The 15,565-nt window shown below is 45.7% G+C and overlaps 1 protein-coding gene across 1 annotated transcript in view; it reads left to right on the top strand.

Annotated features, from left to right (window-relative positions):
- LOC138571342 (uncharacterized) overlaps positions 1-15,565 on the top strand; it is a 323,964-nt gene that overhangs the window by 132,793 nt on the left and 175,606 nt on the right. The window contains exon 3 of the mRNA XM_069649190.1: positions 9,435-9,797. Coding sequence (XP_069505291.1) covers positions 9,435-9,797 — 363 coding nt within the window. The remainder of the gene's footprint in view (positions 1-9,434; positions 9,798-15,565) is intronic.

Raw genomic sequence — 15,565 nt, 5'->3', positions numbered from 1 at the left:
GGGAGTGAAACCCTTCCAATCAACTAAGTATTGGAGCCGGACTCGACGATACCTGGAGGTCATATTTAAGAAACATCATACTCGGGTCCCTGGTTGACCAAGAATGGTGCAGGCAACGCACCTTTCTCATAAGAAGGCAAATGGAATGGTTTCAAAAGAGACACGTGTAACATGGTATGGATTCTCTTCCATGTGCAGTGAAGAATAAGGCATTAAGCCAGTGGATTAATCTCTTGGACAATACAAAATGGCCCATAGTAACAGGGAGACATCTTAGATAGGCACATATGTCTAGGTAGGTATTTAGAAGATAGCCATACTTGATTGTTGACAGCATAAAGGGGTGCTGCTCTTCAATGACGATCTGCATAACATTTGGTGTCATTTTAAGCATTTTCTAGGTTGGCTATTGTCTCTTTATGACCTCAAGTCTGTAACCCATTGGCTCACTGGTGAAGCGTGGCTGGCTTCTGTGCTAATGGTGGGAGACCCATTGGGATGTAACCTATAGGCGCTGCAAAAAGGGCTATGTTTCGTTGAACCATTTATTGTTGTTGTTTCAAGAAAACTCAGCCACTGGTTGCAAAGGGGCCCTATCTTCATGTTCTTAGGTAGAAAAACATCAGAAAAACTGTTCGAGCACCTGGTTCATTTTTTTCAGTGACTCCACTGCTCTGGGGATGATAGCTTGAAGACATGATTCTTTTGATTCCTATATTTTGGCAAAGGGTGACCTAGAATCTGGAGACATATTGAGTTCTGCAATTGGAGATTATGGTTTCCAGAAGGTCATGTGACCTGATGAATCGCAGTCACCTGCAAACCAGTCTCCTCTTTCCTCCATTCATACTACTTATGATACTGCTCTACTTACAGCCAAACAACAGCATTACACTAAACTTTGGATTATTTGTCGTCTCACCCTCATCGTCTCTTCCAGACTTTATCTCTGATTCCCTCCCCGCCTGTTCTGATCCTGCCAACACTTCTTCCCTTTCGGCATCTGACTTGCCCACTTATTTTTCGACTAAAGTTGATCTCCACTCTTCTATCTCTACCTCTCCTGCTCTGTCTCTCCATTCATCTCTCGCACTCTCCTCCACTGATGTGTGTGCCATAAAATCATTGGCACTTACCAGTCACCACATGGTATGTGAGTGTGAAACCTGCCGGCACCAACTGGAGCCAGTAGGGACATGCATTATGTTCAAGGTGTGCCTGAACCACCCACTGACTTTTTTCAATCATTATCTGCGCTACCCAACCTGCTGAAAAAAATGAGACTTTGAATGGAGGTCTTCTTTATTTCTATAATGTGTCCCTGGTAGTTAGTGCTTAAATAAGAACCCTGGGCGCAGAAGCCTTTTCTGCTGGCTTCAGCTTCGCATCTCCTTTCGTATCTACTGGTGCAAATGGCCAGAGGGTGATATACTGCACAGAATCAGCATTAAAGAGAAATAGAGGTATGAAAGAGACAATTGCATTGTATATGTTTGTTGTCTACTGCCTGCTAACTCTTTGTACCATTTTGAGATTTATTATGAATTTGGCATCTTCATCAGGAACTTTATAACCACCATGTAAGAACCCAGCAAGCTACATCATGTTAATTGTGTGATTGTTCTGCACTTATGAATGATGTTTTTTCTTTTTCATACAGTGTGCTCTTGGTCTATTGTCCTCCAAATAACCACTTAGTGTGCCTGTAACATTTCCTCAGCACAGTAGGCCTGTGATTTGGCACTCAGTGCTGTTAATTTGCCCATTTAGCTATTTATTGTATGGCTGTTTAAACATGTTGATGGGACATAGATATGACATTTTGTTCCCTGCAGAAAGGCCTCATCAGCTAAATCTAAACAGTTTTTTGGCAAACACAGTAAGATTTTCCTCATAAGGTCTGTAGGATATACAATAAATATCTTACAACACGTTTGAAACATGTTAACATGAGAAATAAAATAATGTTCCCTGTGCTATACCCACTCATTAATGTGTCTCATAAACGATGATGTTAGGTGGGCAATGAGGATACTGTTTTTGGGGAGTCAATAACATGTATGTAAGGGATTTATAAAGCGCAAACGAAGGTGTGAAGCAACAGAGCACTTAACAAAAGGGACACACCCAGCGCCTATAAAACTGCTCACGCTGCAAGAGACATGACATGGAGCATAACTGGATCAACAAACAGCATGGGAATGGATTTTACACTAGCAATTTATTTTCTGTGCACACCTGGCAAAACCAGCATTAATATGCATTGCAAAATTCCCTACAGAACACATTTCTTATTGTATGGCACGTTACCTAATTTTTCATAAATCAACATGATATCAAATGCACCATTTTAACCCATTATTTAATAAATCTTCTCCCCTTCATGATCTCCCTTGCTTGTTTGGTTCCCTCACTGCTGAATGCTATGCCGGCTAAACAATTCACCAGCCGCCATTGCACTGGGAGAGTGCTCTTCTTTCTGTTACAAACTCTCTTCTCTCAGCACACTACTCTCAACACTCCTCCCTACTAGTACGTTTAGATGTATCTACTGCATTCAAAACATTCAACCACTCTCTTCTACTTCTTTCTCATGGCTCTCTGGGATTCAAAAACTCTGCTCCACTCATATCTTGCCAATCGCACATACTCTGTTTTATCGGTGGGTGATTCCTCACCTACCTTTCCTCTTGGTCATGGCACACCCCAAAGCTCGGTCTTGGACCCCCTCTTGTTCTCTCTTTACAACATTCCCCTTGCTTGTATAATCTCTTTTTTCGTTTTTTGCATCATTGTTTACATGGAAAACACTCATCTATTCTTACCCTTCATTGCTTTCTCTCCTGCTATTCAATATACATATCTTTCTGTCTGTTTGCTATCCTGTCTTGGATGACCAACGATTACCTTCATCTGAATCCATCTAAGACTGAGGTCCTTTACTTTCCTGCTACTACTATCTCTTTCTCTCCCCCATTCTCTATCTTTCCCACCTAATCCCCCCCGTACTTCCCCATCGGCGTACCATCTTGGCGTATACTTTAACTCTTCTCTTAATTTCTCCTCTCATATTTCCTTTCTTGCTCATTCCTGACACTTTGACCTTTTTTAATATTCACAAAGCCAGACCCTTTCTTTCTTTCCTTGCCTCTAAGCATCTTGTATCTTTCTTATGTACTCTTGTCTTTTCTCTTGCTCTTCCCTTTTCCATGGTCTCCCTATTTCTCATCTATCTCCACTATGTTTAGTCTATAATTCCTCCATTCATCTACTTTTCTCTCTCTCTCCTCCTGACTATCTCCTGCTCCTGCCTCTCTCTGATGGCTTCCTTTCCACTTCAGTCCACGTTTTAACTTTGTCTGTTTAGTCTTCAAATCTCTTCTCATGTAGGACCAACTTATCTCTCTAGCCTTGTATCTGTTTACTCTCCAGCTCGCTCTTTACAGTTTTTGCTCTTTTTCCCTACTGACCCCTTTTGAGTGGAACGCTCTTCCACTCTGTCTTCGCCCTCTTTCATCTTACTCTTTATTTAGTTCATGTTTGAAGGACTTTCTTCCCTCTCTTTAATTCCTTCCACCTTTCTCATATTGATGTGTACTGTTTTATAACTTTTTGTACAGCACGTTGTTGTAAAGCGCTATAAAATCGAAATAAATACAAAAACAAAAATGCCCCTTAAAAACACTTCGGCCATTTCTGCTGCACTGGGTACATTTGTAAGTTGGGAATAATGCGCCCTCCTGATAAACAGATCAACTGTTGCCATAATGGTGGCATTACCTCTAGATGGTGGCAGATCCACAATGAAGTCCTTTGAAATGATTTGCCATGGCACTGTCGGAGAGGAAGTCTGTGGGAGCAACCATGCCATTTTCTGTATATCCATCTTGTTTTGGAAAGAGCTGAGGCAGTATCTGATGTGTTTCTTGGTAGCAGAAGTCATGAATGGCCATCAGATATGTCTGCAGGCAGTTCTTATGATTGCCATAACGCCTCTATGCCCTACTGGAAGGAAATCATGACAGAATCTGAGCATGTTGTTTTGGATTTTGAGGGTAGCTACGACCAGACGATGACCCCTTAAAAGGAATCCCTTTCTTTGTTGTAACTTCTAGGGATTGGAAGTGGATGAACTCCGCCAGATTGAAAAAGCTCTGGTTTTACATAGTACTTGTGTCAAGAGCATATCCTCATGCAAGATAATGTTGTTGTTCTGTAAAACAGTGCTGTAGGGCATCAATCAGCAAGGAATCCAGATCATCATGCATGCTGGACGAGGCATCAGTGACCACATGTTCACTCCCCGGAATGTAGGTTAGCTGATAATGATATTGGACAAAGAAAAAGAGCCAGCAGGCTTGTCTGCTGTTCCTACACTCTAAGGATTGCAGCACCTGCACTTTTCTGTGGTCAGTTCATATCACCACCGGCATAGAGGACCACATTAATAAATGTCATCATGTCATACAAGCCTGTCTAACGGCCAGTAAATCTTTCTCCAACACAGAGTAGTGTCTTTCACTGTCATTCAGAGTAGATTATAGCCAATTGGCTGGTTTTCTTCTTTGTCATCTTGTGATTGTTTTAGAACAGCTCCTAATGAACAGTCTGACATGTAGGTTTCCACAATGAATGGTGTGAAAGTGTCTCGTTGACACAAGACCTGCACCTGTGTAAAAGACGTTGTTGAAGACATGAAGTCCTTTTCAGCTTTGGGAAACCAATGGAAAGCGGAACTGTGATGCTGGACAGGCCTAATGAAGGGACAGGTAATCTTAGTCCTTGTCCGACTACTTCTCTGTGTGTGTTTTCTCTGTTTTTTGGCACTGAGGACCAGCCTGGACCTCTGACATTGCAGCTCTTCATGTTTTCCTTTTGGTGAACAAGACCCATGGGATACTCTTATAGCACCCATCAGTGGGGGTACACCCTTGTACCCCTTGTTTGTGTTTATGGGCACTTGTGTGCTGCCCACAGAGCAGGGTATGGGCTGGTGGCAGCTACGTACTGACTTGGCATTGGCTCTGAGTGTCCTCCATGTTTGGTACACAGAGGCCCTGCCATAGGAATCAATGGATTCCTGAAGAAATGCAAGATGGTCACTGTGGCCTCTTGGTTTCTATTGCCTTTTACCTTGTTTCCCAAAGTCCCGTGAAGCCTTGCCTCTGTCCCTTCCTCCTGACTGCTGTTGGGTGGCAATAACATATATAGCCCTGGGGCTGCCTCCGGTCAGACTGACTGGAGCCTTCCCAGGAGCTGTGTGTTGTGGGTACACCCTAGGGGAGGGACCTGTGTAAATGGAGTCTGCTGTGAACTCACATTCTGTGTTGTGGGTGTCTGTTTTAAGTGTGTGTGACACAATGAATGAGACAGCCCTGACTGAAACTTGCATGAATTCAGTGTAGTGTGCTGAAAGGCTGGGTACTTACCCCAATCCATATTCTTTTTTATTGGTGTCTGGGTGGAGTGAATGGCCTGAATGCATGTGAGCCTGATTGGCTGCCTGCCTGCATGAATGAATGTCTGCCTGATTGGCTGACTGAGCCTGGCTCAGCCAGAGTGAATAGGGAACAGATGCGTATATCTGGGGACCTCTCACTTACCAATTTGTTCAGAAACTGAAGTTGAAGCGGAAGCAAGAAGAAGCTGATCCTTGAAGCCCAGCTGAATGGGAAGTCTGCTGCTGCATTTTCTTTGTGTAATCCAAAAGCTGCTGTTTTCTTCCAAGGACTAATCCAGAGAGGACCTCAAAAGGAAACCTCTCCCCGAGCTATGAGGAACCATTGTGCAAACTGCTGCTCTTCATTGTAAGTACCCTGGAATCCAGGCCTGTGTGCCTTCCATGCAGGGAAGGGGTGTTCGTGAGTCCTGAAGAGGAGGGCTGGAAATCTTGAGTCGAAGAAGTCCATTGGTGTCACCCAGGGTCCAGAGCTTGAGTCGAAGAAGTCCATTGGTGTCACCCAGGGTCCAGAGGTGCGTTTTGTGACTGCTGGAAGTTGTTGTTGTCTACCACTCAGAAGAGCGGGTACCCTGACATAGTGCTGCTGGACACCCGGAGCTGCGAAAGTTCCAAACTGCCTAAGAACATTTCAACTGACATCCTTCCCATCATCACTAACCACTTTTTCCTGCCAGAGAGAGTCCAGAGTTGTTCAGTGCAGAGGAACGTCCGCCGGTGGATTTCCTGCCACCAGAAGGTAACGAAGATGTCCCAAGGGTCCAACTTGGTAAGGGTATGAGGTGGTGGAGTCCAGTGGTCTAGTCTATGTCGAGTGCAGTGGTCGAGCCAGGTCACCAGAAGTGTGCAGCAGTCTGTGTTGTGGCTGCAGCACTGAAGAACCGAAAGTCAGACGAATGCATAAAACCGATACCCGACACCAAAAGTGACCTATACACCCATCGCTGCCCAAAGTCATTGAAGGATCCCAGGGGTTTTACTCTCATCTGCCAAGCCTATAATGAGCCCATAGCAAGTTTCATATTTAGATCCGGATAAATCATCAACCAAAAGAGAGAACCGCGAAGAGTAAAACTGCTGCACTTCTGAAAGACTTTGGTTCCATTTTTCTCATGGTCTCAGCATCCCAATGACTCCTTCTTCCAAGTGGGGTCCCCCCTCGGAGGGAATCGTCGAGTGAAACTGAGAAACTCTGCCACTTCGCCTGGCAAGGCACCAAATGTACTGTGACAAAGAAGGGCGTCTTCTAGCCTCAGGAGATGTCCAAGGATCCCAGATTTGTCTTGGATCCTGTCCTCCTGTGGCCTTTCAGGCACTTTGGGGTGGTAGAACCTTTCAAAAGAACGCAGAAGGTTATTGAACATTAATGGACTGGCTATAAAAGACAAGATACATTACTCTCTCATTGTTTCCATTACAGGTTGCCCAGGTGGGGGGGCTTGTCTCACAGAATTGTAAATCTAACCTAAAGAAAGCATTCTGCCACTGTTCACTACTAATCTGCCTTTCTTCCCTATTCTATGTTGATACACCTCACTTAAGAATGCACATGCCTATTCAAAACTGTCTGCAATTAGTGCATTTATTACTGAATTTAAGTATTGTGTGGTATCACATCGAGTGTATATATTTGCCATTCTTTGGATATGTATTTCCAAGTACAAGGTGTTATTATTTATATGTATACATTTGGGTAGCGACCTTATTTTATATAAAGAAGCTGTGTTATCACCTAACATAGTGTGTGGACGTTCCTTTGTGGGGCTGGGGATTCACTGTACTTAAGAACCCACCTGCATCACCTCCTGAGAGCTTAAGTCTTGTTTGCTCATCCATTCTACTATAATAGAGAACCTTGGCTGGGGTTCTCTGTGCCTTTGTCCCAACCATCTAGAAGGCAGAAGAACAGATACCCCGCCCCCAGTCTTTACAGGCACCTTTTTCAAAAGATGGGTCATAGGTAAAACCACAGCAGTACTTCAAGCACATGGCCTGTATGTTCTGAGGGGTTGGCAGAGTAGACCGGTATGTCGTCAATTTAGACAGACAATGACCAATCGGAAGAGTACGTCAGAAAGAAAACGGTCCATAAATATCTCAAAGAAGTTTGGGGAATTCGTCAACCCAAAGGGCATAATAAGGTATTCAATGTGCCCGAAGGGTGTTCTGAAGGCCGTCTTCCATTTGTCCCATTGACGAATGCCGCTAAAATGGTAGGCCCTATGCAGGGCCAATTTGGAAAAAACAACAGCACCCCGCAAAGGCTCTAGGATGTCAGTGTTGAGCTGTAAGGAATATCTGTCCTTAAGTGTCACCTGGTTAAGACTGTGGTAGCCTAGGCATGGACATTGCTCCGTTGAGTCTTTTCTGGAAACAAAAACGCAAGAGTCTCCCCCGGTTTATTTTGAAGCTCTTATGAGTCCATTCTGCAGATTGATTACCAAATACTCCTTAAGGGGCTTTTTTTCCAGTGAGGAAAGGATGAACCTTCTTCCAAATAGAATGATGGCATTAAGAAGTGTATCAATCGAACAGTCATTACGCCTGTGTGGGGGTAGCTTCTTTTCTAGGGATTCTGAAAACATCATGGAAGTCCAGGTATTTTTGTGGTACCAGCTGTACATGCGACCAAACCTCTGCGTTTCCTCATTGGCTTCTGTTGTTTTCTTGATCTCAACAGGGTTTCTTTCTAGAGCACATCAGTGTTCGCAAAACTCAGAACACATAAATAATGTACCGCCTGTACAATTGATGTAGGGATTGTGCCTCTGTAACCATGGAGGCCCGGAATCACTGTGAAATGAGCAGCTTGTATTAAAAGGATGGAAAAAAACGTTGGTATGAGTAGCCGATTGTTCTACTATTGGACTAGTAGACAGGGGTTGGCCGTCTATACCTTCCTTATATATCATGGCTTTTGGACATCGCAGAATCTTTTGGTTCTGAGCCCAGCTGCTGCATAATCACAAGAGTTACGGCTGGTACTTGTCCTCCAATTGCAGGGAGATTATAACTTGTAGCACCAATAGTGATGGTCAAGGAATCTTGGCGAGAGATAGGGGCATACTGGAGCATCCAATGCCTTCCCTATACCTTACTCCTTCTAGTAACTGGAGCCAGATTTTCCCGGTCCAGATCAATCAAGACCCTGACTTGGACGGGGCATTCCGGTGTGACGATACAGCGATCGGGGCAGGCAACTTCAGTTGTTGCCAGAGTGGCCACTCACAGTACACAAATACATTTTTTAACCATATTTCTTCTGTCTCGGCTGCAGTGTTCTGTTTGAGTTAGGCGAGAGCAGGCATGAACCAATGAAGGGAGCACTGGCACACTACATAAGGACGTAAACCAGCAGAGCACACCTGGAGAGCTCCCCAAAAATTGGTTGCTATGCAACTTGGGAGCCAGTGCATGATTTATTTTTTTTTAAACATAGATTTTAAACATATAATTTTTTTTTGTACTTGGAGGCCGCCAGCCTAGTGACATGCATTCCTCTGTGTGGAACAACCTATGATGGAGAAGCTCAAACTGCACAAACTCAAAATGCGTATGTTTGTGCTCCACTTCTGGGAACCAAACAGGGTAAAATGCATCAAACCTCTATATAATGCATTGCAAAAGGAACACGTGTCGTCGCTGATGAAATGGTGTGTGCTTGCACAATATTTTCGAATGGATTATTCCTTTACTGAGGCAAACTTTTAATCAATAAGTTAGTTCATCCGTTACTTCTTCCATTGAAGTTGTCTGCATCCAACAGCGTTTCTAAAACCATTGACACTAATGAGGCCGAGCTGAACTGTTCTATAGTAAAACTGTGAGATTTCTGAATAAAACTGGGCATTTGAAAGATGAATAGGATTGTGAAAGAGTCAGCCAATGACGCATACATATTTTCATTTTCTCATTTCGACCAATCACATCTTCCCATATCATTGACTAACACTTGCCTTTTTGGTTTATCCTGCAGCTCTCAGATCTGAAAGTGGACTTGCAAATGTCAGCCAGCATCCGAGTGTAGCAGCTGCTCTGTTAGGCAGCAATGTCAACTTTACCTGCCGCGATGAGAGGATAAAATCGACTGCCTGTTCTCCCGGCATTTATATTTACTGCTTCATCCGGAATTACAGTGTACATCTCCTGTACCCACCGTCAGTGGCAGACCGTACCGTGAGCCAGTGGAATAGAACCAATATCACTTGTGATCGGAAGGACGGTCAAGTGTCCGTCCAGCTGCGAGACTTGAGGTTCAACGACAGCGACACTTATTTCTGCCGTTTCTCAGTGCACCACAAGCCAAAGGATGGAAGTGGCACCACCGTATTTGTTTATGGTAAGCTAGACATATTTAAATGTAGTATTTTAAAAATGGGGTTGATTAGCATTTGAATACTCACTTTCTGGGAAGATGGTAATACCACTGAAATAAGAATTGACAACGCCAACAGTAATTGGCTTTGATGTAGGCATGGGATTGACATATTCCAGGCAATGCCCAAGTCGTGCTTTCTGGCCATGCAATGGCAGCAGCTGGTAAATGGTATAAGTGCCTAGGCATATTATGGAAATCTCTGGCAAATGCCCGGTTAATGCATATACATGATCCAAAGCTATTGGCTTTGCCAGTGCTATTTTTTAAGGGAAATCATCACAGGGTACACATGCAAGGACACAGATTTTGACTTTAAGTGACTGCAGGCACACTTGATAAAGACGTTGTTTTTATACCATTAGCTAGTTAATGGCTGCAATTAACTCATTACTCAGAAAACCGTACAGACGTAGCTCAAAGATGTCCCAGAACTATGTTGTTTTAGAAGGGGAGGGGGCATTTATCGGGTAGTAGGTGCAACAAGAACTAGCATGGCCATAGGTAGTCAATAAGTAGGCACAAAGCCAAATGCCACCCACGGCCAGTGTCGCTTCCCATCTCTCTCCTCGTCACTTTCCATGAATGTAGTTATAGCTAGCATATACAGTGACACCTCATAGGCACAACTAAAAAGGAACCCTCTATTTAAGCCGAAAACCTATGGCAGATTCGCATATACAACATCACCAGTGCAAGTTGCTATCATAGACAGAATAGATTTAGAATAGTGGCCACAGGCTGGCCAACAGGCAGTGGTTACCCCTCAGTTATACAAAGCGTACAGCAAAGGTCGCAACGGTGCCTGTTTCTTGAGAATACACAGAGCGCCAGGCTTCACAGTCAGCAGCAAGGTAATTTCCCTTCACACAGAACAGCAACTTGTAGTAATGTACCTACTTCCGCACTGTGTCATGTCATCCAGTCACTCTTTGGTTTAAGACTCATAGCACCTGAATCGCTAAGAACAAGGTTGTGGGCCTGAACTTTATATCAGAAAACTACACCCGAGCATGCGCTGAACTGCTTACAAACCTTCACCAACCAGATAACTCATGTGACCACCTCAAGCACGAGATGTCCATACTTAGTCATATCAGAGCAGTGGGTCAAAACCAGAGCCTTTTATATTTCTCCTGTGTCCCTGAAAGTGCAGTAGGCACCTACTTCACGGTCGGACAGGGACATAAAATCAGTCCAGGCACCAATGAAAAAGTGACCAACAATCACATGTTACATACAATGGGCCTCATTACACGGTAGGCGGTAAGGGTTTACTGGTACCGGTAAGGGCACCGGTACCGGTAAACCCTTACCGCCTTACTACGAGTTCCCTTTGCGGGACCCGACCTTAACGGCTGGTTTTACCAGCCGTTAATGTAGGGTGCCGCAAAGGGACCTTGGTGCTAATTACGGTACCGCAATTTGCGGTACCGTAATTAGCGCCTTCCCCATTCTCATTGAGCCCTATGGGGGCAAAAATGGGAATAGGGAAGTGCCTTGGTGAATGGGGAATTACCGCCCCCGCTCACCTTGGAGTAGGGCGGTAATTCTGCCTTCCACCAAGACGGACACAGTAAAATACCGGCGCAACCATGGCGCTAATAGCGCCATGGTTACCGCCTACCGTGTAATGAGGCCCAATGTGTTACTTTTCAGAAAAGAATACCCAAGGGGCAGTTATTCGTGAAATATGTTGCAAATAAAGCATGTACAAGCGGATTTGCTTAGTAACATTGGTTAACACTACTTTAATAACTTATAAAACTGCTCCTATGTGGCCAAAAAGGGAGCAATTCTGGCCAGAAAATGGGCCTTTTCTAGAATCATGGTATGGCGGCATTACCCTATTGACCAACATATTAAAGTCCAAGCCTGCACTACGAATGGAATAGCAATACCTTAAATGTGGTTGTTTGTGTGTATTTACCATGACTGCTTCTTTTTCATCTATTAGAACAATGAAAGAATTGTTCAAAATTGAGTGGCACCCAACCAACTGTAATGAATCAACTTCAGGGGCACCAGTGGTCCAGGGATGAATATCGGTTTCTAAACCATCAATCAACCTCACAACTCTAGTACACCTGCCCCTGTCCTCATTGACACTCTCAAGTGTTGAGAAACTACACTTGCCCCCTGGTGGGATGATTGGCAAGAAACACTGCTCATGCGGTCGTCCTCGTCATTATCCCCTCTGGAAGGTCTTGTCCGTTCGGGTACACGGGGCATAGCTCATGCCCTGGGGTTTTCTCCCCAACCTCCCTTGCTTCTACCCAAGCTTGGAGGCTGGTCAGCAACTCACATTTATTGACCTTAGTGCTGTGGGGAAGTGCCCTCTCTTGATGTAAGACGCACAGGACATCCTTGGCCATGCCTTTTGTAGACTACATGTCAAGCTCCATGACTATTATATGATATGATATGGCATTTATAACGCGCCTATACACAAGTGTTTCAAGGTGCGCCGTGGTAAGGAAGGGGAACAGAGGGAAGACAGAGACAACGATCTTACTAGGCCAGGTGACAGTGAGATCGCGCAAGTGCCAGGGAGGGGGGAAGGGACAAGTGCAGAGGGGAAGCGTGGGAGGTGGGTAGTGCAGTGCATAGGATAACAGTAGAATAAATAAGACAATACATAAAAAGTGCGGCCAGCTGGAGGCAAGTGCAAGGGTAAGTGCACACATCAGGTGTCAAGTTCTGGTAGGGGGCTATATGCAGAAACAGTCCCCAAGTGCGATGGTTGCCAGGGGGCAGTGTAGGTGTGAAACTGGCAGGAAGTGGCCCTGGGCCCGAAAACAGAGGGTAGCCAGGTAACCAGTGCAATATCATTTTTGCCCAGGAGATCAGCAGGGAAGAGGAGGAGAGAAAGCAGAAGCAAAGAGAAAGGTCTTGAGGTGCATCCCGAACCAGAGATGGTTCTCCTCAAGTTTCAGAGAGGCAGGGAGGCTGTTAAAGAGGGAGGCCCCAGCAAAAGAAAGAAAAGCGACCGACCCTGAGGGAGTTGGAGGCAGATGAGCGAAGAGTTCAAGAAGGAAGATATTTAGGAAGAGAGAGTTGACGTTATTGAGGCCCCAGGCCCCAGAAGGCCTTGTGGACAATGCAGAGGGTTTTGAACTGAATCCTTGCAGCCACTGGGAGCCAATGCAGAGATTTCAGTGCTGGAGAGATATGATCCCTGGGCTTGAGGCCAAGGACAAGTCTTGCAGTCCTGTTCTGGATGAGTTGCAGGGGGCAGAGTGTAGAAGCAGGCAGATTTAGAAAGAAGCTGTTGCAGTAGTACAGCCTAGAGAGAACCAGAGCTCTAGGGACAGTGAGCTTCTGGGGGAGGGAGAGGAAAGGAAGAATACCTCTGAGGAGGTGCAGTTGGTAGTTTGACTTCTTAGAGACGTCAAAGATGTGAGGAGAAAAGGACAGTGTGGAGTCGAAGATGACCCGGAGGTTCTTAGCCTCACAGATGGGAGCAGGAAAAGGGCCAAGGGAGGCCGGCCAGAGAGTGACAGGAACGGAGGGTGCAGTTGTACCGATGAGGAGAATCTCCTTCTTACTGGCATTAAGGCAGAGATCATTGGCGGAACACCACTCCTGGATAGCAGACAGACAGTCAGAGATGAGAGAAGAAGAGGTGGCAGAGGGGAGCCTGAAAACGAGCTGAGTGTCATCCGCATAGCACCGAAAGTTGGAGCAGAGAGTGGCAATGCAGTGGGCGAGAGGTGTCAGGTATTAGTTGAGCAGCCAGGGAGAGAGGTTAGACCCTTGGGTAACACCACAGGTAGAGAATGAGATAGAGGAAAGGAGGGACCCAAGTTGGCCCTGGGAGGGTCGATCAGAGCAGAACGAGGTCAGCCAGGCCAGGGCCTGATCAGTGATAGCCAGGTTATCACGGAGACGATTGAGCAGGATGGCAAAGTTGACCATGTCAAAGGCAGATGAGAGATCGAGTAAGATGAGGTTAGAGGGGAGATTAGAATCAAGGTTAGAAGGCAGGTCTTCATGGATGTTCAGGAGAGCAGTTTCCATGATTCTGGCTGCTCTGAAGCCAGACTGATGGTCATGGAGACAAACAACAGATACAGTGTGAAGATTAAGCTCGGAGATGGCCACCTTTTCCAGGAGTTGTCCCAGGAAAGGAGTGATGGAGATTGGGTGATAGTTAGCCGGGCATGAGGGGTTGGCTGAGAATTTCTTGAGAAAAGGGTGCACAAGAGAGTGCTTCAGGGGGGAAGGGAAGGCTCCAGTGTTGAAAGAGTGGTTGCAGAAGTCAACCAGGGCAGGAGCGAGGGTGTCAATGTGGTCCTTGATGGTTTTGGAAGAACAGGGAAGAACCTGTTTTGACAAGACTTTAATGCATCAGACTTGTCTAGAAACCTTGTCTGGGGAGAACAGAGGAAAGGAAGTGAAAGAGGGAGGAGAGGTGGCCACAGAGGGGCCAGAGGTAGAGGAGAGAGTAGAGGGAGATGGAGGAGAGCACGAGAGGGTGGACACGATGTCCTGGGTTTTAGAGATTAAATGAGAAGCCAGGGCAGTGCAGAGGGCCTGGAAGCGGAAAGAAGAGGTAGAGACTGCAGCAGGATTGACCAGTTCCTTGCAGATTTTAAAGAGTTCCGCTGAGTTGTTAGATCCCGCAGAGATGTAGGCTTGGATGTGGGCTCTCTACTTAGTGTGGACAGAGATCCGGTATTGCCTTTGGAGAAGGCGGCAGGCCAGTTTGTCAGAGGATGCACAAGAAGCTAGCCATTTCCTCTCAGCCACCCTGCACTTGCTTTTAAGGGTGACAATGTCAGAGTCATATGAGGAGTTGCACTTTTCTTTGGGCTTCAAGCGGATCCTCATGACGGGGGCAAGAACATCAAGAATGTCAGTGATAGAAGAGTGGAGCATGGAAAGGGCTGTGTCGGGATGTGAGTCAGCCAGAGGAGGAGGCAGGGTAGAGAAAGTGGTGTTGAGAGCCTCAGCTGACACACGCTTCATGGGTCGGATGACCGAGAAGTTAGGTGGCAGTGCTGGAGTTGGCTTGGCCTGAAGGGTAGAGAGACAGAAATGGGAGGTATGGAGAAATGAATCACTCCAGGAGAGAGGAGTGGTGAGGGGGATGGAGAGGGGGACGTCTGAGGAGATCAGACCATCCAGAGTGTGCCCTGCAGAGTGAGTCGGGCCAGAGGGGAGAATAGAAAGAGAGAGAGTTGCAGATGTATTTATTTTATTTATTTATTTACATTTATATAGCGCACAAGCAGCCCAGGGGCATTGAGAAGCTACTTACTTGCAATGAACTTAGTTGCAATGAACTTAGTTACATGGTACAGGTAGGATAGTGGATGTTGACACATTGTAAATGTTGCAGGATGACGTACTGTTGTTACAGATATTGCTTTTGATCATATGATACAATATACATGAGGTAATCGTGCTGGTATATCTAGCCTTAAGTGAACAGGGTGGTCTTCAGCATTTTGCGGAAGGTGGTGAGGGAGGCCTCTCCACGGATAGTGTGTGGTAGGGCATTCCAGTGCGTGGGCGCCAGGTAAGGGAAGCTGGATCCGCCCGCTTTTACTTTTTTTACTAGAGGCACTGAGAGCATGTTGGTGTAGGGTGATCTGGTTGGCCTAGTGGAGGAGACAGGGTGTATCCTTGGTGAAAGGTATGCAGGCGCAGTAAGGTGGATGCACTTGTGGGTCAATGTCAGGGTTTAGAATAGTATCCTTTCTTTTATTGGGAGCCAATGGGCTAGT

Source organism: Ambystoma mexicanum, chromosome 1p, assembly GCF_040938575.1.
Source record: "Ambystoma mexicanum isolate Mex_15411 chromosome 1p, UKY_AmexF1_1, whole genome shotgun sequence".
Taxonomy (NCBI): Eukaryota; Metazoa; Chordata; class Amphibia; order Caudata; family Ambystomatidae; genus Ambystoma; species Ambystoma mexicanum.
This window is presented reverse-complemented; position numbering and strand designations above follow the sequence as displayed.